General features: G+C 38.6%; 1 protein-coding gene across 7 annotated transcripts in view; it reads left to right on the top strand.

The window, feature by feature from the left end:
* Positions 1-242: 242 nt before the first annotated feature.
* SNX14 (sorting nexin 14) overlaps positions 243-24,078 on the top strand; it is a 46,568-nt gene continuing 22,732 nt past the window's right edge. For 3 of the 7 annotated variants that reach the window (XM_064412582.1, XM_064412581.1, XM_064412580.1), the window contains exons 1-15: positions 254-437; positions 520-640; positions 1,425-1,543; positions 1,656-1,734; positions 9,008-9,051; positions 13,663-13,750; positions 17,384-17,468; positions 19,682-19,838; positions 20,114-20,189; positions 21,030-21,074; positions 21,159-21,239; positions 21,384-21,498; positions 21,873-22,028; positions 22,360-22,484; positions 23,540-23,598. In XM_064412582.1, coding sequence (XP_064268652.1) covers positions 298-437; positions 520-640; positions 1,425-1,543; positions 1,656-1,734; positions 9,008-9,051; positions 13,663-13,750; positions 17,384-17,468; positions 19,682-19,838; positions 20,114-20,189; positions 21,030-21,074; positions 21,159-21,239; positions 21,384-21,498; positions 21,873-22,028; positions 22,360-22,484; positions 23,540-23,598 — 1,490 coding nt within the window. In that variant the 5' untranslated portion in view covers positions 254-297. Of the gene's footprint in view, positions 438-519; positions 641-1,424; positions 1,544-1,655; positions 1,735-9,007; positions 9,052-13,662; positions 13,751-17,383; positions 17,469-19,681; positions 19,839-20,113; positions 20,190-21,029; positions 21,075-21,158; positions 21,240-21,383; positions 21,499-21,872; positions 22,029-22,359; positions 22,485-23,539; positions 23,599-24,078 lie in introns of all 7 variants that reach the window. The other 4 variants (XM_064412585.1, XM_064412584.1, XM_064412583.1 and 1 more) reach the window with 4 other exon arrangements.

The raw sequence follows: 24,078 nt of genomic DNA, 5'->3' as shown, positions 1-24,078 counted from the left end.
CTATTTACAGTGCTTAGCACACAGCGCAGCTGCCAGTGCCACGGCGGGGCGGCAGGGACGCCGCTGCGGGGGCGCTCCCGCGGACCCCACGGCGGCCAGCCGCTCCTCCCCCGCCGCTGTCGCTGTCCCCGCCCCGGTTGCCCGTGGGGCGGCCCCGTGAGGAGGACCGTGGGGCGGGCCCGTGAGGAGGACCGTGAGGCGGGCCGTGGGGCGGGCCCGTGGCGGCGCCGCCATCAGCGGGCGCCGGCAGCGGAAGCGGCCCCGCCTCCGGCCCGGCCGGCGCGGGCAGCGGCCGCCATGGGCGGGGTGCGGGCGGCCGGGCGGCGGCTGCTGCGGCGGCTGCGGGGCGCCGAGGGGCTGCGGGAGACCTGCCGGCAGTACCCGCTCTCCTGCTGCCTCCTCCTGGCGCTGGGCACCGCCACCCTCCTCCTCAACCGGTAACCGGGCGGGCGGGGAGCCGGGCGCGGGCGGCGCTGCGCCTTCTCACGCAGCGGCTTTTGCTTCCTGTGTGTCTGTAAGGTATCTTCATGTCTTGATGGTCTTCTGGTCGTTCGTGGCTGGGGTCGTCACCTTCTACTGCAACTTGGGACCGGACTCCCTCCTGCCCAATATTCTGTTCACAATAAAATATAAACCCAAGGTAAATATGCCTCTGAAGAGTCTTGTGCTTTTGTAAAATACGATAAGAACCGATATGGAGTAGCAATTCCTGTCTAAGCCTGGCTGCTTTCAGAAGAGCTGTGCGTCAGTACCGCTCGTACACTCCTGCTGACAGGTGTTTTGTGGCACATAGACGATGGTTCAGACTTTGAATTCTTCCCGTGTTTCTGCATAGTCCCGTCAAATCCACGTACGGCTGCAAGGCCGGTTGTTGGAGTGTCCAAGGATGTTGTTTCCTGCTTCCTTCATTGTACATTTTGAGCATTTGAGCAGCAGGCAGTGGAGAAGCTATGTTGTTGTTTGCTCCTTTAACGGGGCTTTTTTTGTTCTAAAGATGCCCTCTTTTTGGTAGGCCAGTGGTGAGTCTTTTCTTGCTGTAATCAAAATTCTCTAAGCAGTACTGCACTTTAAAAAGAAAAATATTCCCAAAGCAAATTGTTTTTTTCTAAGTTAATTAAATGTAGAATTTCATAGGGCTAAAAAGGTATGGTTGCAATGGTTCAAGACTGTTAGTAAGGCAGAGAGACCATCTGGTCTGCTACTAGACTGATTAATGTAGAGGGAGGTGAGTGGAGATGTGAAAGGATATCTATGTCCTCCCACTTTGTTTCAGCAGAAGCAATTTTTCTTTTTTGGTTCGGTTGTTTGTCATATCATGCTTTGTTATCTTGTTTTCCTGCTGGAAGAACAAGTTTGCCTTTATTCAGTTCTCTGTAATAGCGTGCTCTGAAAGGAAATTCACAAATATGTCACTATATTGATAGAGTCATCATTTTGGAGAATGTAAGCTTGTCCAAATCTCTCAGCAGTTGGAGTTGCCGGAGCTGTTTCCCCACGGTCACAGTTGTGCTGTATGTGGCAAGGTCAAATGCAAGAGGCACAGGTAAATGACGTGTGTGGCACTCGTAAGCTTGGTGCTGCTGCCATTTGACACATCACAGTAGGAAACTGGCAATTGCACATGGTTACATAAACCTCTCCATGCTCTCCTGCAGACCTACTTTGCTTCTGGAAAACTATCAGCCATGGCTGGATCTGAAAGTGCCTTCCAAGGTTGATGCATCACTTTCGGAGGTAATTGGTGCATTGTTTCTTAGTACATTAAAATTCTGCAGGTTTTATTAGTCTTTGAAACCTTTTGCTTCTGGTTCACTAGATGCTTCACATGTACCTTGCAGGCATTTTAACTTGTTCAAGTAAAAGTCAAGCCAAAGGAGTGTTTGCTGGGAGCAGGGAGCCAAGATGGCCTGCTTTTAAACACGGACTGCTTGTGTAGCAGTGCACCTGGAACATAGAAAAAATGTTTGTGTAAATTGGGAAGAATAATGGAAAGAACAGTTAAAATTGAACATGTCTGAGTTCATAAAAAGTTAAGGATTTCAGCCTGCTTAGTTTCCTGGAGTTGAGGGTAAAAGATGATTTGCTCCAATTACAAAAGTTCTGTAATGAAGATGATAGTTCGATGGGAGGGACCCTACAAGAAAGTTGGAAAGAGGCTATTACAAGAGTATGGGGGAATGGATTCAGACTGATTGAGTAGGTTTAGATTAGATATTAAGAAGAAATTCTTTACTGTGAGCATGGTGAGGTGATGGAACAGGTTGCCTAGAGAACTTTTGGTTGCCCTATCCCTGGAAGTGTTTGAGGCCAGGTGGGATGGAGCAACCTGGCCAGGTGGAAGGTGTACCTGCCCATGGCAGGGGGTGGGAACTGGATGACCTTTAAGGTCCATGAATCTATTTAAAATCATCAGACAAAGCTGTAACAAAATCTGTCTTAAGAAAGAAATTGCTGAATTTACTCAAAGAAGAACAGCATATGTATCTTTTGTAGCAAGACTGTAAGTCAGAAATTTTGTTTTGTTCTAATATCCTTTAAAAAAGAGCTGTTTGAAGGGCAGTTTTACGTTGGGCTTGGTTTTTTGTTTATTTTCTTGCTTAGTAATTGATGAAATGTACTGGGAGCTAAACAGCTTAGCTTTGTGTTTTTTGAAGCTAAGAAAATACACAAGCACATATGTAGATTAATATCCATTTATTTAGAATTCCAGCTTTGGAGTTCTGTGGTAGGAGGATGAGCACCTGGCATGGCAGAAGTGAGTCAGTTTTTGTGTGTCAGTTCTTGCAATTAACAGCCCCGCGTGTGAGGTCAGAGCCATGTGTGTCTGTGGTACAAGCTAACAGTTTAGTTCAGCTCTGTGAGGCATTGTCCCAAGCATGGCCCACTGAAGGAGTGGGAGAAGAATGAAAACCTTGATGAAGGCATGGACAGTTGAGAAATTTTTTTAAAAAAGATCAGGTAACAACTTTTTGACTTCCTCTAGTTGACTGAAGTAACTTCTTCTCTTGATTTCAGAAATAAACATTTACTCTTTTAAATTTATTTAATCTATTTTTTGAACTAAGTTTAAGTGTATTAAAATTACCATATTGCCGAATGGAATTTCAATAGACTCTTGTTTCAATAATAGAATGTAAAATAAATGCTTCTATGCCTTTATTATTTATTTATATTTTTAGGATTAGTGGTACTAAATAGCTGTGGCAGTCTTACCAAGGAAGGATGTTGTAGATGCTGAAGAACTGGAAATTTTCTTGTTTGGCTTAGATGGGAATTTGATGCTGAAAAGGTTCTTTGTAGTATCTCTTAGTAAGTGATATAAGTAGATACCACAGTTATCTTCTTGGCATTTTCTGTGTGATTGGTGTAGTTGTGCTTTCACCGAAATAGTGGCCTTTTCTTTGCTGTTACTTTTCACTTCAGCAGTGTGTCCCAGGCCCTGCTTTATTTAGCACTGTGAATGTGGGTTATGTCTATCCATGCCCATAATTCTCAGTCCTTTACCTCTTTGTGTGCTTAAATGGAGGGAGGAGCCAGGCCTGGGTTCTGGACCTTCCCAGGGCATCAAACCATGGTCACCCTCCTCGATGGACCCAAACAAGTAGTCTGAGCCACCTTTCTCACCTGTGCTGGGCAGATAGTTTTTGGGATGAGAAATCTCATTGCACAGTTCCTCATTGCAGCTCTTCTCTACTAGTTAAAAGGGTAGCAAGGGGAGTTTTTGGGATGAGAAATCTCATTGCATGGTTCCTCATTGCAGCTCTTCTCTACTGGTTAAAAGGGTAGCAAGGGGTTCTGCCCACAGCATATTCCTCTTGACCACCTGCACTGAGGATGCAGCATGTAAGGCTGGCCTGGAATTGGATAGCCTGCTTCAGGTTGGAAGGAGAGACTGCTCTTATTTTCTTTTGTGGGTTAGGCATACATTAGAGAGAAGCTGATACAGTGTGAACTGAATTAAGGTTAATTAGATTCTAAAGGAGTGTGGAGTGCAGTCTGTTTCTCAAAAGCAGTTCCGTCAAATATTTGGAACAATTTTGGAATTTTTATTATGTTTTAATTTTTCTAGTTCTTTTTTTGCAGCTTGAAGAATTTTGGCAATATTCTCATTTCCAAATCTTTCTAATTTGAACCAGGTGTGTAGCCTTCAAGCTTGTGTTTTCAAGTGCTTTTAGAATAATTTAATACACACTCAAAAGAAATCCAAGTTTTCCTCACAAGTATGGATTTTTCTGTCTTGGATTGTGATGATAGTTTGTCTCACTTTGCAAATTCTTAATCTTTTGCAGCCTTGTTTTGGTCTATTCAGCTGCTGTGCGTGGTTTAGAGGAATAACAAAACCTGTGCCTGGCCATTACTCCCCACGCTTGTTTGTTGTTACAGTTGAACGCTAAACTGTCTCAACCATGCATCCATCAATATTTTATAACTTGGGCTGCATCCTGCACAAAAATAAAGCAGTGACCTCAGTATAATTTTGTTTCCAGTTTCTAATCCATTTTGCGTTATGATTGTTTCTTCAGTGTTTTCTTTCTTTTTGAATTAGGACATGATATCAGTTGGTCAGCTTTACATTATGTATAAAGATTGTATAAAGGAGAATTTAATCCTGTTGGTCTGGTAATGAATTCATCTTTTTCTCTACAATCTCATTTTTGCTATGTGAGGGACGATTGCAAGTCAAATCTGTGGAAAGCTGCTCAGCTACTCTTTATCAGCATGGTGAAAAAATGTCTCAGTGGATCAAGGTGCTGCTGTCTTTTGATCTCATTTAATTCTTCTCGGTTTTTGACTCAATTATGAGACTAGAGCTGGGGTTTTTTTTGTTTTCTAAAAGCGAGAAATAGGCAAATGCCTGACGAGAAATCAGTTATTGCCTGGATGTGCTCTTTGCAAGTCCTGAACTCTTGCAGTAACACAATGGACTGTTTGCTTTCTCATTGGAATGGCTTGTTCTACCCCCAGAAAGTGGCCTCAGGTGTCAGCTTGTGCTGTCTTTTAAGGCTTTATAATTGTTAGTGTGGTTTATGTATCAAATCCTTGCTCCTTCTGTTCTGATTGGGCCTGGTAGTTCTGACCTGCTGCTGATTCAGTCATCACTTGTCTGCACAGTTCCTCCTCCTGACAAATGGGATCAGCTGTGTGGCAGTCCCCAAAAAGCTTTTCTCAGCAGCAAAGACTGACTAGCTTGCAGTGTTGCAGTGCATGCTGGAAAATAATTTCTCTTTTTTTTTTTGTTTTTGGTTTTTAATTCAGCTGCTCCTTATATTGCTACCTCCTGCATTTAGTTTTCCAATTCAAAGCTGCCCACGCATAGTAAAACCAGTCATTTTGCAAAATGCTTGCAAAATAGGTAGGCTTTAAATGAAATGATTCATCATTTGTATTTAAAACTGAAGGATAATACTTTAGAGACAAGGAAATGGCTTATCATTAGCTGTCATTTTTTGAGGTGTCCCATCTACTTCATTGGTGTGTGTGAAGTGTGAGCAATTGAGCCTGAATAATATTTTTGTTGTTGATAGAATGGAAGTGAGTATACATGTCCTGCTTGCCTGGTGCTTCATGAAAGTGCAGTGGATGATGTGGCAAATTTTTTTCTGTCCAGCAGAATCACACTGACATAGCCTGGAATGCTGGTAGGGTTCAAGGGAAAACAGTATAGACTACATGCCTTGAAATCCAGTTAGTGGCAGTCAATGGCTTATTACTTCTTGAGCACTTGTATTTTTTCACACAGTAGCTCTGTTTTAACTTCTGTACAGCACCTTAGTGGAAAGGAGCATCATACTTAACTGCTTCTGCCATGCCATGTGTTTAATTAATTTGCAAGTAGAGGCTGCTTTCTGTGTCCACCCAGTTTTTATTAGAGCCATATAGGTAACCTGAGTCCTAGTAGAATGTGTCTCGCCTTCTGATATCTTGACCAGTGATAAGTGGACTCCAGTGAAAAGTGCATTTTCAGTTAGTTGTCTTTTTGTGTCTTTGCCTAGTGGGATTGTCTGCAGTGTTTTGTGCAATCAGTACCATAAAGCTTGTTCTTACAGTGTGGCTGTGGAAGAGAAACACTGGCAAGTCTGTAAAATGGTTCAGCTGGTGCTCAGTTACTACAACATGGGATGAATCTGAAGGAGACTTTGTCTTTTGAGTGGGGTCATTGAGTCTTGCACCTTTTTTTACTTTCCTTGCTTATTTAATAACCATGGGAAGATGAATCTCAGAAGAACCATGTTTTGCTCATGCAGCAGTAAGGATCAGATCTCTGTTGGGAACAATTCTTCTAGTGCCTTCAGAGGCCTCTGTAGGACTATAGAGGAAGAAAGACCCAAGAAGTTATGTTAGCATCTGATGAACTGAATTTGTAGTGGCACATTCATGGAAAGCTTGAGAGACAGGCTCTCAGTTCAGAAGCAGTAGTCATAAATGAAGAAAGCTATTTGAAGAGGAGTTTGTTGTATCCCTTTGAATGCACTGTTCTGTGCTTGAAGGCTCTGCAAGTGCACTTTCCACTCCAAACAGAAGATGCTCTGCTGCTGTTGCTCCTGATGGGGAGGCACAGAGGAAAAGTGGAGGAAGAAGGAAAGGGGCTCCTTTAATAGGCAGATGGATTTTTTGCAAGCTTTCTATAAGGCACCTCTTCTGAAGAGTGCACTTTGAGCTTTGAAAGAGGTTTATTTTATTAGAAACTCCGCATGAAGAAAAATAGTGTAACAATGCCTGTGAGACTGAGATTTCTGTGGAGTAAATTGGTGGCTCTTGTAGTGGCAGTGCTACAGAAGGTATCAGGGAAATTGGTTTAAGTAATCTAATATACTGCTTTTAAGGCCAGTGGCCTGTGGTTGCTGACTGGAGCTGGATGAGGTCTCCTTTCTATTGTCTGAAGAATAACTTCCATAGAAGGTTCTCTGGGATTTCCTAATCTCTTCTAGACTGGGAATTGAAGCATCTGTTGTCATTTCCCTCACCCTTCCACCCTGCTTATAAATGGAAATACGAGATAGGTGGGGCAGGGATGACACAGGACAACATGATAAAACATTTAGCTTACCCATCCGTCATTAACACATGATGGTATTACAGTTTCAAGATCTATTACTGCTGTAGCACATAAGGGTAGGAGAAAAAACACTGATGACTTTGTGTGGTCCATAACACAGACATCTAACATTATCCCAAGCTGCAAAGCATCTCTTCAGAGAGGGGGAAAGAAAATCACTGAAGTGGAACAGCTGGAAAAGAGCAAGTATCTTATCCAGTCTTGGTAGGTGATACTCTTACTAGTGAAGACAGAAAAAGAGTATTCATGAGCTGCTCAGGTCTGAAGGGTTGAGAAGAGCTAAAAAGGCCATGTATGTTTTTATTGAGTATGCTTTTATAATCATGAGAGGAGCAGAGGCATGTAGTGCTCTAAAGATAGTATAAATTTAGTCTTGAATTCTTGCAGTGCATACTGTGTGAATTAGTGCAGCAGCAGATCTTGTAAGAAGAGTAGCACTTGTTCTCATGAAGGACACTTGTATATCAGCTTTACCTTTGGCTTTCCTTTCTAACAGACTTCACATTTTTCTTTGTACACAGTGGCTTTGAAAAACCTTTCCTTCAGCAGAACATGACTGAGCAGCCTCACATAGCTGAATACACATGTATTCTCTCTTACTCCCTGTCGGAACCCAGGACATCTCTCTGGATGCCCTGGATGTCTCAAAGCCCTGGCAGGGGCTCGGAGATCCTGGCAGGAAGCTAAAGACACCTGGAAATTTGATCTTAATTCATGGAGAAAATTGCCAACCTTATATGAAGAATTACAGGCCACAAAAGTTTAAGTGGCGTAGAAGTAGCAATCACAGGGTGAAGGGAAAAATTTTGGAGCACTGTACAGGGGGGGGTTTGAACCTTTTACAGGGGGGTTTGGAATCCTGTACATGGGGGTCAGGAGTTCCAAGATGGAGGGATTTGGGCGTGCCCTGTCCTTCTTCTTTCTTCTCCCTGGCATCCATGTTCAGGATGATGTTGGCACGTGTGGATTGGTTCATGGTGAAGGTGCACTTGTTAACAAGGGTGAAAAGTATTGGAAATAGAAGGTAAATATCTTATACATAGTTTTCACTATAAAAGAGACAACCGCCCTGTGGGCGGGAGAGAGTGCCCTTGGCTGTCTTGCTGATCAGACCTCGGCTGGACAGACAGAAAAACTTAGTAGATAAGAAACAATAAACACAACCGATGACTGTAAAAGCAAGAGTCCAGACTCCTCCTTCAAAGCACGGCCTGCCCAGAGCCACCTTTTACCATGCTGAGGCAGAGACAATTGACAGCCGACCCCGACAACACCCCTCATCAGCACTGATGCTGTTGGGGATAAAGTGATCTCTAAAACTCTCCTTCAATTTAAAGGATAGGTTGCAGTGGGAGAAGGTAATGTGGGTGATATCCTGTGGCTATACTGACAGAAGAGGCACCTTAAGAAAACTTCATCCTTCTGTTAAGGATGGCTTCCGTAGGAATGGCTGTATATGACTCTTTTGCTTCCTTTGGGAGTGGTGAGCATACAGGAATGGCTGTCCCACCTTGAAGGTGGAGGTTTGGGTGAAAAAGGATGGAGGTGTGTGTAAGGGGAGTACGTAACTGTGCCTGTGGGCATATCAGAAAAGAACAGGGACTGATGTGAAAATTTAGGGATGGGCTGTTTAAGGTAAGATTACATTTTTTGTAGCATTTGCCTGACAGTGGCCATGGCACTCTGTTTCATGTTACTGATAGTACTTGTGGCAGATGTTTCTTGTAGATATCTGATGAAACCATCACTTTGATGATACTTGCCTGAGGTACTGATTATGGTGCCAAATGGTTGATCTGGCAACAGGATCACGACTTATATATTTTTATGCATTATCATGTATGAATTATGTCCTATGAGTTTTGGAAGGTGTTTGTGATGTTAAGTCTTCTAACAGAGAATTGCAGTAAACTGTTTATTTTGTAACATGGTTGTCTTTGTTCTGCACAGGTGCTTGAGTTGGTGCTGGAAAACTTTATTTATCCATGGTACAGGTATGAGCTTTACCTAAAAGTTACTATTTTTAGTATCACAAATATTTGTCAACCTGTTTAAGAAGTTGATACCTGAAAATAAACATTTCTGTTTCCTTAGTGAAAGATAAAGCATACTTTTGAGTGCTAGGAATCATTGTTTTATTGTCTCTTAGCAGGGTAGAACAGATCTTTTAATATATTTATAATAGAGGTGGTTCTGAAATTTGGAGTTCATCCTAAAAGCACTTTTAGATTGTCTTGTTTTTTATGTTCGTTTTGTGATAACTCTTACTTGGAACTAAATACTAAATATTAATGGTGAAAATCTGTGTGGAAATTCAACCCATCACTACCTCTGAAATTTACTTCCAGATTAGAAGCATGCTGATTTATCACATTGCTTAAAAAAAAATAACTTTGCATGGTTTTAAAGAAAAGCTGTTTTGAATACCTATAGCAAACGTTTTGGAGATCATTTTATAACTTTCCAACTTCTAAGACTGTCGGTGATTGTGTTGTCCTGAATAGAATAGTACTGTGTAAATAACTATTAAATAGTGAATAAAGAAAAGACTATGGCTGATTGGTTTTTTCTGTGTGGTTGTTTGGTTTTTGTGTTTTTTTTTGTTTTTTTGTTTTCTTCCTTGTACTTTTATATATTAGTTAGTGATTTGCAGTACTTTGTAAGAAGATATTAAAATATTTCTAACTGATAATGCTGGCATTAATGTGTTAAAACAACATCTTGCCTTAATTCCGAATTTGACTTTTTCATTGAACGGAAAGTTCAATTTGTCCTAAAAAAAAGTATGCTTTCTTTTATTTTTACTCTGTGTCGTTTGGATTTTTTTTCTGTTGGGACCCAAAATGTACTGTTCAGACTTCTTTGCCTCTTGGGTTTTGATTGTGGCCAATACCTGCATGTCTCACCTCTAACTTTGTGTGTTGAATATGCTGAAGTGTAAAACTTCAGTGCTGATGCAAACAGCAGAGGGAGCTTTAGCACCATGTGTTGTCTATGCAGGTTGGAAAACTCGAGGTTTAAACTTTCAAATACAGAAAACTAGAGCATGTTCTGTTGGGTTGTTGATAAAGTAACAAATGTAAGGCAACCATCTCCTATATTGCATGATTGGAAAAGAGTTTTTTCTTGGCTGGTAGAAAGTCTCTTTAAGGTCTTTGTTATGGACTGACAAGAAAACTTGGCTTCCACCAGTTACTTACCTCTGACACCCAAGGCAGTGGAAATCTGGAGTACATCATCTGGTGGAGATAATAATTCACTATATATGTAATGTACAGTTAGGAATGCAGTGTAAAGTACACTTTGTATGAAGCCAACCAGCCTACATTCTGCTCCATCTTGCCCTCTGGTGAGCAGTGTAGGTGTTCCTGCCCTGTCTTAAGTTCTGCATGGCTGCACCTCTGGGTTTTGAACTAGTTCTGTAAATTCACACCATGCTGATGAAATCTTAACAATCTGAAAGTTGTTAGATTTCAGGTTCAAGTGAACCTGAAATACTGGGAGTTCAGTGATCTACAGTGAGTGCTTGTGTCCAAGCAACTCTACAGCAAACAGCTTGATCCTGAAAGGCTTACTGGTTTCAGCTTAACAGTAGTAATGTCAGATCTGACCCTATTTAGTCTAAACATTCAGGTGTTTCCAGCAGGGGCTGTGCAGGGAGACCTGATCTGTGTGCCATAGTTTGAGAGCTGGCTTGTAGAGCATGTCAGCTCTGACTTTTCCTACCTGCACTGTTGGCAAAACTCACATCACCTGAGAGAGGGGATTCGTGCATCCAGGACGTGTTTGTTTTCTGAGCAAATAAACCTAGATCAGGTTAATTCTTCCAAGAGCCTTTGCATCCACGCTCTCCTTATTTGGCAGCGTGGCTGGGTAAGCACTAGCAGGCAATTCGTACTTGACAGATAGGTAACTGCTGAAGCAGTTGGCTGTGTTCCTTTGCACAGAAATGTTTGAGCATAATTCCTTGAGCTAGCTGCTCTGCCTTTCATGTGAATGGATTTTGCACAGAAGCTACCTCTTTTTTAATTATTGTTATTATTTATTTTTTTAAAAACTTGTTTTTTTTGTTTTATGTGCTGTGCCAACTGATGCTGTCTTGGGCATTAGTGTTACCAGGATGTATCTCAGTCAGAAGTCAGGGAAGTGTTATGTTTGCAGGGTATGTTGCATGATAAAATCATGGATTTTGTGCTTAGGAATAAAAGTGCTATAAGCATATAAAAGCTGGTTAATGTTTGTTTCATTAATAAACTGTGTAAGAATTTCTAATTTTTTATTAGCAGGTTAAAATTTAAGCAGGTCCTAAATTTGGACCACTTTAGGGGAATGAGGGTTAGTGCTTAAAATCCAGTGAACTCTACTGAAATAGGTCATTATGCCTATGTGCATTTTTGTTTTTTATTTTTCAAAGTATTTATGCTCGTTATATTAAGATTTTTTTTTTCAACTATATGAGAAGAATAGAACACAGTTGTAAGTCATCCCAAGTTTGTAGAGCTACAAAACACGAGTCTAAGTCTATTGCTTATGCTGTACAGCAAAACTATATAATATCTTGATTATACCAACCTTATTTTAAATAGAGTTTAAAGTTTGAATTACTAAATGTTTTTAGTCACTGATGGTACTGCAACTCCAGTTCTCTCAGATTAGGACGGAATTCAGTAATTACCACATTTTTTGTGATGCATTACTATGAAAACGTTTTTCTTTGATGGTGACTAAACATAGTGTTTTCACATGTGGAGCTGCTTCTATTTTAAATGAAAGTTCTTTTTAAATGCAAGAGAAATTCAGAATTTTTGTTGAGTTACAAACCATAGCTTTACATTTTTATTAGCTTGTGACTTATTTTCTACATCTTTTTGAAAGGAGTTAGCCAAGTTTTGCAAGAATAATTGACACACAGAGGAAGAATATCACTTTGTTATTAGTATATGATTTTCATTTATCAGTGGATCCCGTAAAGCTTGGCGTGCAATAGCAGTTGTGTGTATCTCTCTTGAGACATTACTCTGTAACTGTTTACAATTAATACTCCTAAAGTTCTGGGAAAATACAGCCAGCTTTTAAAATGTTTCCAAGAAGGTTATTTGGACTTTCCCCTGAGTCACTGGAGATTTGACATTTTACAGGTTCATGATGGTTTTTTTTTTGCCAGTCTTCAGTCTGCTGGTGATTAAAAGAATGTCTTTGCAAATCTGTTGTGAGAATATGTGGCATAAAGTCATGTCCAAGTTGAGCTAGCCAAGATACTGATTATCCAACTGTCAATAAAATAACAACTTCTTGGTCCAAATCACTTCATGTATCTTCTTGTCTGTCAAATGCTAGTAATACCATAATAGAGTTTGGTTGCTAACCCCTTGTCACTGCTAATCCCTTTGACAATGTGGGTATTATCTAACCATATTCCTTATAAAATGTCAGCTGTGGATGTTAAACCAAACCTTCCCCTACAGTGTTCTTATCTGCATGTGATTAGCTGTTGGAGGATTGTTGTGTTTCTTGTGCCAAGCTACTCTTTGAGGTGTTTTCTTTTCTCATGCAATTAGTTACATACTTTGACTCTCGGGTCACTGGTTTCTCTAGTATGTGTGTACCTGATTGCTCATCATCAACATGCCTTTGAATGCTCTATGACCCAGGCTAAAAGTGCTTTAAAAGTTGGATGCTGAATAATGTGAAATGTTTTATGCATAATTTTTAAAATTATTTTTAAATGTCCTGTTCTTGCTCATATTGTTCTTTTATAACACAAATAATATTTCTACTTACTACGCTAATTTATCACCAAAAAGTGTGATGGCTCTTGCATATGATCATTAATTAAAACTGGATGCAACTTCCTTTGTTTTGTCATTATTCAGCTATTATACTTCAGTTTTACCAATATATTAGTTGTGCTCTAATTCATATTAATAACTGATAGATTTTCGGTTTTCACTTGCATTTTGTGAATGCTGGCATCGTGATCTTTTCCCACTCAGTTTAGATGTGGTTTCTTCATCTAAGACTTAGTGTATTTCCTGGTTTTGTTCAAATTTCAAAAAAGTCACAGAGTCATATTTTTCTTCCTGAATCACATTTAATTATTTTTACTGTGAGTTTTCACTGAACGTATTTTACTGCAGTGGATGGAAGCTGGCAAGCCAGATTAAAAGTTTGGTTGATATTTTGACATAGCAATTTGGAAATCTATTTAAATTCTTTGCTTCCAAGTAGAAGCCACTTTAAATAATTTCAATTTCCTTTATACCATTGAGTTAGGATGTGTTTCCATATGTAGAAACTAGGTTAGATTTTACTCAGTCAAAATCGTGCAGATAGTGTATGAGAGCAGGAATTGGTATATCATTGCAATTTCCTGATGTTTTTCTTAAGCTGTTGTGTGCACAGACATTGTGGGAATGCTGTGTATTTTCCTCAGACAGAAGACTGCTGACTCTCTGATAACTTTAATTTCAGTTCATTCCAGCTGAAGTATCACTGTTGAATGCTCTTATTCTTATGCTTTTAATATGCACGAATGTATTGTGGTTGGATTAATAGAAATTTATTTTGTTGTGTTTTCTCATATGCCATGCTTTAAAACACTGCAGAAATATTACTGATGATGAGTCCTCAGTGGATGAACTGAGAGGGACACTACGCTTTTTTGCATCTGTCTTAGTTCGGAGAATTCACAAGGTAAGGTGACTTAAAGGTATTAGTCTTGGTTTTCCATCAGAAGGTATTCATATCCATCTCTTGTGAGTTTTTAATTTATTTTTTTTTTCATTGTGATTCCAAAGTCAGCCTTATAGTGTAGGTTGTTTCTAACCATCTAAGTTACTTCTTTGTGGTATCTACCCCATCTTTCTGGAGCTACCCCTAGTTTTGGAGCTTATTCCCTTCATAAACCGTCTCTGAAGCTTCATCACTGGAAGTGTTCAGCATCGTGTTGGGTATGGCTTTGAGCAACTGTTCCAGTGAAAGATGTCCCTGCCGTGGCAGGGGATTGGAATAAGTGATCTGTGAAGGTCTCTTGTGACTCAAATCTTTCCCCAGTCCTGGCAAATAGATATATTTATTATACCAGTGCAAGGCATTATTAAAACCTTGTGGTCTTTTAGCTGTCTTTTGGTGACTTAATCCAAGTGGAAACCATTTTGAGAATTACTGAAAAAGACCTTCTAGGAAATGGTGAGCTGTGTTGTAGCTTCTGCTTGCTTGTCTTCTTAAAATGCAAACAAGGCCCTTACATTGTTTATAAAGAATAGACTGTCATTAAGTGACCAGGTTACTGTAAGAATTAAAGCAGATGTGGTTCTTAGATTAATGAGGAGCATTCTTCAGGAGCATTTTGAGTGCTAAAGATTAGAAGTTTATTTTGCTGTGTTTAATCTATTAGCACGTACTTTTTATGTGTTTAATCTATTAGCACATACTTTTTATGTGTTTAATCTATTAGCATATACTTTTTTTGTATGTGCTCTCTTTTTAACAGCACAAGTATTTCCTGGTAAAGTGCTTCAAGTCTTTTCACAGGAACTGCTTCTAACTATTTGGCTGTTCTAAGCAGAAAGGGTTGCTAACTCAATTTCCAGAATTAGTCAGTTCTGGCTTCTCTGTTAGAGCCACTGCCATAAATATGTGTCTTTTTCCCCTCTCCTTACTAAGAGAAATATTTTCTGAGCTACAAGTTGTACATGTACCCTGTCATGACTTATTAACAGCATGATTCTCTCCTTCTTACATATCAAATCCAGATGACTTAAGACATTGTTTGCTCTAAATCAGGTATTTTGCTTTTTAAAATGAACATGGGGGAAGATTAGGAAATCCATGTAGCGCAGACATTGTATGGAGATGTGAAAGTGGAGTAAAACTTCAAAGTGAAAATCTAGATCAAGGTCTTATAATTTAATTTGGAGTGGTAATACTTGCTGGTGTTAATTGCATTGTTCATGGATCCATTGCTGACTCAGAAAGTGACCATGTCTCCTGTATTGATCATGTAATAAGGCATTGATTGGGATATCTCCAGTGAGCTACAGCATCTTGAAGCAGAGTGTTAATTTACCAGCTCTGCCTTTGACAGTGAGGATTTAAATGTAGTATCTTCAGTTCTCTGGGTAGGCAGTATGTGCCACAAACACTCAGGACATGTGCCAATACTAAGCACTGTCAGGGGACCTACAAAATAAAGTTCATCACAGAAATGCCTATGTTGAGGACAAATTCATCATCATCAGTTGAAAAATAAAATAGTTGTATAGCTTTGCCAAGCAGCTGTACTCTATTTTGGTTTTATTATTAAATGCTTGAAATCAATAGTTGTAGCTAATAGAGATGAAATGTTTAAATTGAGGAAGAGCTGTGTAGGAAAACACAGGCTATTTTTAAATTTTTTTAGATAATATCTTTATAATTGTTTTGCCAAGGAATATTCTACTTTTGAATTGAGACTTCAAATTACTGATAGCTTTACTGAAAAGAATGCTTTTGTCTTCTGTTTAAAGCTGCCTAGGTCAAAGCATGGTGGTTGAATGAAGTTAGAAACACTACAGGCCAGTCAGCTCTTAAATGTATGCTGAAATACATAAAATCTGGATTTTCTTTGCTGTGGACATTTCTGTATTCGTTATGGATTTTGAAGGGAAAAGGAAGGGTTATACCACACCTTTGTATGGTGTGGTATAGATAACCCTGCATCTGATTGAAGTTTTTGACAAAAGTTCCCAGTGTCTGCTGCAGCGTTGATAACAATTTCCTTGGCTGTGCTCTTTGAGTTGCCTCTGCAGGAAGAAACACTGCCCTATCCTTATATGCCATAAGAAACTCTTAATTTCTAGAAATTGCTGTTGGCTGTTGTAATGTGAGGCACAAAAGACAGGGTTTTCCATTGATAAGCAGAAGCGTGTCCTTTTGTGCTTTTAAGCAGGAGCTGACCTTACTTTTAGGCAGCTCCAGTCAATTGTGCTGGCTTGTCGGGGCTGGCTAGGTCAGGTCATAGCTGTGCACCTCAAATATTATGGGGCAGTGTGCAGAAATATGTAATATTCTCCTTGTACAACTGAATAAAAAACACCAACTTTTCTCTCAGCTCTGGTGGCCTTTGCAATTGCATTGTCTCTTTACTTGTCTGGCAAGATGCTGTGTTGAGGAGGGATTCCTCCATTAGGAAGGAAACTCGTTTGGAATTCTTAGATTTTGAACATTTACAGGTGTATGTTTTTGCACATCTGAGGTTTTTGCACATCTCTCTTTAAAATAAAGAGTATGCAAAGTGTAAATCATCTTCTAGATGAGTTTCTGTGAAAACTGTTGCAGGTGATAAAGAATTCTTTGAAACTGTACAGGCTGGGGACTGACTGGCTTCAGGGAGAAGCTCTGCTTGCTGCAAAGGACCTGGGCTGTGAGCCGAATATGAGCCGTCAGTGGCAGCTTAAAACACCAGCACCATCGTGGGCTGTACTGACAGGAGCAGAGAAAATCAAAGTGATTATCAGCCTTCACTGGGTGGTCTTTGGATGGCATTCAAAGAGTCCAGTTTTTGGCTCTTCCTTACAAGAAAGTGGAGCAGGTTCAACCAAAGGGCCAACCAAGATGATTGGGGTTGGAGGAGGTGACTGTTCAACTCAGGAGGTTTTCAGCAGCAGCTTGGATACAGCCCTGAGCATCAGAGCCTGTTTGGAGCAGGGCTAAGACAAGACAAAGTCATTTGTGCCTGCCAGAGAAAATAGAAAAACAGGACCCTAATACAATCCTTGATTAACATGTTTTTTGTTTGGCTTATGATCACATGGTTTTGGTTTTGGCACTAATGTTCTTTTGACTGTATAGCTCAAATTCTCTTTTGGTTCTGTCATCACATGAGGGATGACACTTTTTTCTGCCTGTGCGTAGGAAGGTTTCTCTTTGGTTTTAGTCCTTGTGTACACGACTGAAGAGTGTTAAGGCAGGTGTTAGAACCAGAGCATAGTTAACTTGGTCCTTTCATTGGTGGTCAAATAGTCCCATAGAAATGGGCTTCATTTACTGTGACTCAAAAGTCACATTGTCTTGCTGTATTTATTGCAATGAAAAAATCATAATGGGAATGAATTGGCAATAAATGTGTTGACTGTGTTGTTTATGGCATTTAGTCCTAATACCTTGCCAGGAGAATGAGGACACTGTCAGCTCACCTAGAGAATTTTGTATTATTTCTTAATGGTTCATTTTATGGTTCAAACCAGAACATATAAACAAATTACTTTGTTTGATGGTTGTCTGTAATAAATTTTGGGGGGCAAAAAAATAGAACAATTTTGGTTATAATTTGAAATTATTCTTTAGGTGGACATTCCAACAGTTGTAACAAAGAAAATGCTCAAGGCAGCAATGAAACACATTGAAGTAATAGCCAAGGCCAGGCAAAAAGGTAATGTCAAGACCTAATATGTTGTCAGTTTCAAAGGTCAAGTGTGAATATTCTTTTATGCATGTTTGAGATTATTTTGCTTTGTCTTTTTATTCTTATGGCCTCTCTTTTTAAAAAATGAGGTCCTTTTGCATTTTTCTTCTGGTGGTTGAAAAGGCAAATAGGGAGAAAGTTACAATACATATCTGTGTTCTCTGTTTTGATTTTTATTGTCCCACAATAAAAACACTAAATCTGTACAGGGGTGAACAGGAATATGGGTTTTGTCTTTTTAGAGCAATCAAGATCATTTAGGAATGCCTCTTGAAGTTTTTCCTTTATATTTCAGATGAACAGTTGTAGATGAAAGGATTTATACATCTGTGCACTGTACCTCATAGCTCTTGTAGATAGAATGATTTCAAACCTGCATTAGTGAAGTTGTAATATGTTGAAAAACCATGGAGAGACTTAGAGCAGAAGCATATTTGTTATCCAAGATAAGAGTATCTTCACAAGCCTCATGTAAAAATTATATTTAAGCTGCACATAGAAGAAATATTTGGAAACACTTGCTGTTATTATTTTTTTCACTGGCTGTGTTCCACAGTGCTGTATCTACTAAATGTGGTTTCATTCAACTTTTAAAGTGTAGATGTTTACTTTAACTGGAGTCGTGAACTTTTCTTCTTTCCCTCCAAACGTCTGTTTGATATCCATAAATACATGCCATTGGTCCCGTGAGTAGTATTAATGATTAAAATGAATAATGAGATGTAGTGTAATCACCTTGGTTGTCTTTCGTGGCACAACAGCAATTTCAAGATAGTAGATAATTTTGCAGTGCTGTTTACGCCAAATTTTGCATTTCCTTTGATTTCTCCCAAGGAGCTGGAAGCACTTTTCCTTAGCGGTAAAGAACTGTACTTCGAAAATTTGAAAAAGCATTGAAAATATAGCACTTTTTTCTCAGTGTTTTAAAGGAAAAGACTTGCTTCCTAAGGGCAGAAATGTGGAGTAGCAGCTGAAAATGACTTTTAGTAGGACTTTCTAGTAAACATTGCTAAAGCAGCCACCACAATACATAGTTTAGAGGCAGCTTTCAGACCCTGCTTTGGTTGTTAGTTGAGCCTAGCCTTTTCTCCTTGTTTACTAAATCCTTTTCAAGTGGATTGCTTGTAGGGGGCATTTCCTTTTCTTCTACTCCTGTTTCCCTTTCCTCTCTTAGTAATTCCTTTTTGCACAGGCACCTCCACAATTCATTACCTGTCTTGCTAGTGGGTGCATTCCTTCTCTCTGCTTTTAGTGACACCAGCTAGGCAGATTTACCAGGTGATATACATTCTTGCATCCCCTCTGTCAGCTGATGGGTCTTGGCTGTGAAGGCCAAGCCAGCAGGCTTTTCTCCTGTGCTGGGAATAAGCTTTAACTTTGTGGGTAGCTGAGGATTGTATTACATACCTCACTGTGCCTGGTGGTGGTGTTGGCATGAGGCTGTGCCATTGCTAGTTCAGCTAGGTGTGATTTATAGCAGCTCAGTTCTTGCCTTTGAAGTGATCTGAAGAAATGTAGCATTGTTGCTTCTAATTAATATCTGTAGTTTTTAATCTGATAAATAGGTATTCTTTCAGTTCTGCCATAATTTAAGAAGCAGTACTCTAGCAAATCCTGCTGCAGATTTTGGCTTGATTCACCCTGTGTTTAAAATGTATGTTCCTTCACATTTGTTTTTAAGTTTTCTAAGCAGGAAACAGATACTACAGGATTGAGTAAAAGTTTACGTTGATTTCAAATTGTGTCGTAGGCCAAAAAAATGGAGATCATGAAGAAGGTCAGGAAAAAGGCAATTAGAGACAGACTTTGCACGATGTAGCTTTTTTGAGAATCCAGATGCTGAGTTTTTATATATATATATAAAATTCAATATATAAATAAAAGTTTCTATTATTTTATATATTTATATATAATGATAAATGAGATAAGCATTCTGGATACCATGCAAACTGCAATTGTTTGGTGAAGGAATTCTTATTTCAGTGTGAGGTTTTATTTTTACTTAGCATGGCTTCAAAGTCTAAGCCAAGGTTCTTTTGTAAAGTTTCAATATTTAATCCCTTTGGCAGTTGTATGTGTACTAAAAATACTAACTTTTTAGCTCAAACAAAACCTAATTGACTTTTGTTTACCAGTAAGAAAAAGCTGAAGCTACTCTGTAATGCTGTTTCTGCTTTCAGTAAAAAATGCAGAATTTTTGCAGCAAGCTGCTTTAGAAGAATATGGACCTGAACTGCATGTTGCTTTGAGAAGCCGAAGAGATGAACTTCACTACTTGAGAAAACTTACTGAACTTCTTTTTCCTTATATTTTGCCCCCAAAGTCAACAGAGTGCAGGTATATAAATTACTTAGAATTGTGGTTTTTAAAGTGTTTCCATACTATGAAGTACAATTATTTTGCAAATTGAAGGAATGAACTTCACAGTCATCTTCCTTCTTACACCTTTTTTATGATTTTTTTTAATTTGTCTTTAAAATGGCATGCTTATGGTATTATTAAATCCTAAAATATGCCCTGGTAGTATATGACAGAATTGGAAACTTCACCTAGAAATTTATGTAATTTAATATTTCTTTGTATTTTTATATTCTCTTTTATTTTCTTTTCAGATCCCTGGCCCTTCTCATTAGAGAGATTCTCCCTGGTTCAGTTTTCCTTCCCTCAATGGATTTCTTAGCTGACCCTGTAAGACTTTGGAGCACAAGAATAATCTTAATTTACTCAAAATTACTGTTTACCCGCTGAGCATGTTGTGGTAAAGCAAATGATGTGCAATGACTTACTTGCTGTGCATTTTGACTAGATAAAAGAAATAGAAGATAAAAGAAAAAAGTCTTGTTTTGTTTGTTCATATGAATTAACTCACTGAACTGACTGAAATAACAGTATTGGTGTGGTCCCTTAAGAATGTATTTTTCAGGATTACAGCTCCTGTCAAATGGGAGGATGCTGTGCTAGTGTAAACATCTACAAATTGCTATTGTTACATTTAAAAAGGGCTTGATTACTTGAACTCCAGCTCTGTGGATCTTTATAGCAGTCTAAGTAACCAGCTTTTTTTGCAGCTGTATCAAAAACAATTTTTCCCCTCAATTCTGCAAATCAGGGAGCATTTATTTATAAAGCTGCAACACTGCCATCCTTGTTTTCAAATATGCATGTGTTTTTTAGGCAGAATGGCAGTGCTTATGCAGGCATCACCTGGCTGCAAACAGAAAGTACTGTAGGGTGGAAGTATTACTAGTTCATTAGATCTACACTTAGGCCTCCTCCCAAGTATTTTTACTTTTTCTTCCATGTGTAAAGAATATTTCTGTGAAGGTCTCTTCAGAAACTCCCTGACTTGTAAAAACTTGAGGTCATTGAAGTTCAGTTCTCAAACGTGTATTACCAGGCTTTGCTTTTTTAAAAGTATTAATATACTCATGTTTAAACTTGGGTATAACATAGTACTGAAATAATTTTAATCGATTTTAGTGAGTTTCTTTCATAATAATTTTATTTGTTGTGTTGTGTTTTTTGCAGGATACTGTCAACCATTTACTGCTGATCTTCATTGATGATAGTCCAGTGAGTACTGACAAAGTTAAAACAGTGGTATTTTGATCATCCATGAAAGAAGCTTTCTTACCCAGTTGTCATTTTTTTCTGCAGCCTGAGATAGCAACTGAGCCTACTTCTTCATTGGTTCCATTCCTTCAGAAATTTGCCGAGCCAAGAAATAAAAAACCATCTGTAAGCAAAAGCAACATTTACTTCCTTTCCTGTTTTGAATAAGTGTTTTACTTTACCTGCTGATTTTGTTCTATAGCTCTTTGCATTATTTATGTACTGACTGAAAGTTTGAAAGTTGGCTGACTGCATTTTTAACCTGCTCAGGTCCTGAAACTGGAGCTAAAGGAGATCAGAGATCAGCAGGACCTTTTATTTAGGTTTATGAACTTCCTGAAACAGGAAGGGGCTGTCCATGTGCTGCAGTTTTGCCTGGCTGTGGGTAAGATTACAGACGTGTGCTGATGTTACTTGATGATAGGGAAATCATTCTAATGGAATACTGCAATTTGCATTTGGGTAATTTAGGAAGTAAAAATCATTCATATGCCCAGAACAACCTCATGGATTTATCCTTTCTGTGATAAGGAATAATTTCTTCTAATTGCAATATATTTTTAGTAATAACTTCATTAACAGATCTGAATTATAGTTAATGAGAAGGCAGCTGCCTTATTACCTTGGATTTTGAGATGTCTTATGTTTCTTTTAATTTGGAAGTTTTGCAAAATGAGTTGATGCTGTGGGGTGCTTCAAGATGTTATTTGTTTGCCAAGTTGATCAAGAAATGCTTTTTTACTTTCCTTTATTTCTCAGAGGAATTCAATGACCGAATTTTGAGACCAGAACTGTCAGATACTGAAAAGATGTCTCTTCACGATGAAGTACAGAAAATTTATAAAACCTACTGTTTGGATGAAAGCATCGACAAGATTAGATTTGACCCTTTCATTGTGGAAGAAATTCAAAGAAGTAAGTTGGAGTTAGAAAGGAATAATGTACATTGGAATTTAAACACTGTTCTGTAATAAAGTGAAAAGAAATTTTGCTGAATATCGTCAAACTTGTTTTGTGCCAGTTTTAAAAATTATTCCCATGCTATTGTGCTTAATTCTTTTTTTGTCCATTTATTTCTATTTTTTATTTATAAAATTTAGAGTAGCTTGCAAAATAGTCACAAACTCTGTGTGTGGTGACAGTCACAAAATCCCGTGTGTGGTGACAGGAGAAAACATGAACTATGAACTATTTATATGCCTGTATGTATAGCTCTCTGTATTCATACTTAATTTTTTTTTAATAGTTGCTGAAGGTCCATATGAGGATGTTGTGAAACTCCAAACTATGCGGTGTCTTTTTGAAGCTTATGAGCACGTCCTTTCTCTGCTTGAGAAAGTTTTTACTCCCATGTTCTGTCACAGTGATGAGGTAAGCATGAAAGATTGGAAGAGTCGTCTTAAAAATGAGATTGTATTTTTTTAGGATACTCTGTTTACAACAGTCACGTGTATGTGGAACTGAAAAATATGGCTTCATTTTCCACTTCAGTTGGCATTCTAGAGCTGGACCATTCTCAGTAAAAAAATAAAATTCATTCTAGTCCAACACATCATCAGAGAATAAAAGGAAAACTTCATGTTTTTGATGTAACAATTTGTGTATATCACAGCTATTACAAAATCTTCTCCACCCCATCTTTATGATTGCAAATTTGGTGCAAAGTAATCTGCCTGATAGATGTAGAACACAATCTCTTTATTTACTTTAAAAAATACAATGGTATTTAAAAGTACAGGAGTTATATTTAGGTTTTTTTCAGCATTATGCATTCCTGCAGCTAAAAGTGTGGTGTTTGTTTTCAAGAAGATCTCTCAATTCAATTTACAAGGTATTTAAGATTGTTTTGTGATTGCGTTCTAAATGCCACCTTAAGAAATCCCTACACTGGGTTGACTTTATCTGCCTAAGGCCTTCTAGTAGGGCACACTTTAATCACAGGGGTGAGTCTGAATTCATGTTCCTTTCAGAAGTTTGTGTGTAAGTCAGGTTGTGTGTTAAGGTTCTTGCATTCATTTGAGACAGGATATATTGATTTGTCCTAGGAGTGGGTACTTGCCTTGCTTGGCATTAGTAAAAAGAACATTTCTCAAAAATGGTTTTCATGGTCATCTCTCACATGATACCTGTAGTCCTTCAATGCTTGATTTTTTAACAAGGAGGAGACATGGATTTTGGTGCTTAATTTATTTTTTATTTCTGCTTTGTGGTTTTAATCTTATTTATGTAAGGTTAAGTAAGTAGTCTTAGTCTAATGTATTGATTATTGTATGGTCTGTCCTTTTCCAGATTAAAATCCTAACTGCTAGATTATGGTCAGTTTGGCTTTTCCTTCAGTTCTCATTTCCTGAATTTTGCAATGTTGTTGCACAGTAACCTTTACATCAGTTAATCCAGTGTTTCCTTTGATACTTTGTCTGCTACAGTACTTCAGACACCTTTTAAGAGGAGCAGAGTCACCAACCCGCAATTCGAAGTTTAACAGGTAGGTATGATAGAACTTTTAAGTGGTTTTCTTTGGCTTTTAATTAAGAACATCAAAATATTAAGCTTTAAGAATTTAGCTATTGCCTGGTATTAATTTCACTAAATTTTTAGCTCTATTTTTTGTTTTTAAATGAACAAATTACATACTAAAGATGCAAGCAGTGTTATACAAGATGTCTCTTCTCTTGAAGTATTTTACATGCAAGAATTCAGAATGTGATTTTGACCTCGACATTTGAGAAGAGGGAAGGGGAAAAAACGAAACAACCAGTGAGAATAAGATTCTGTGAAAACAAAGTGGTGATTTAATTGACTGTGTATATGTAATACTATTTTAGTGGTGCCAAGCTGTGTTGTCTTGGATTTCAGATGTTACAGGGATAGGTACAGTGTACCCTATGCCAAACCAACCTGGTTATTTGATGGGAATCTCCTTTTACTTTGACAAGGAGGGTTTGCCACTTCTCCTGGATGAAAT

The sequence above is a fragment of the Passer domesticus genome, chromosome 3 (assembly GCF_036417665.1).
Source record: "Passer domesticus isolate bPasDom1 chromosome 3, bPasDom1.hap1, whole genome shotgun sequence".
Classification (NCBI taxonomy): Eukaryota; Metazoa; Chordata; class Aves; order Passeriformes; family Passeridae; genus Passer; species Passer domesticus.
The sequence above is the reverse complement of the archived record's forward strand: the minus strand, read 5'-3'. Positions and strand labels throughout refer to the sequence as shown.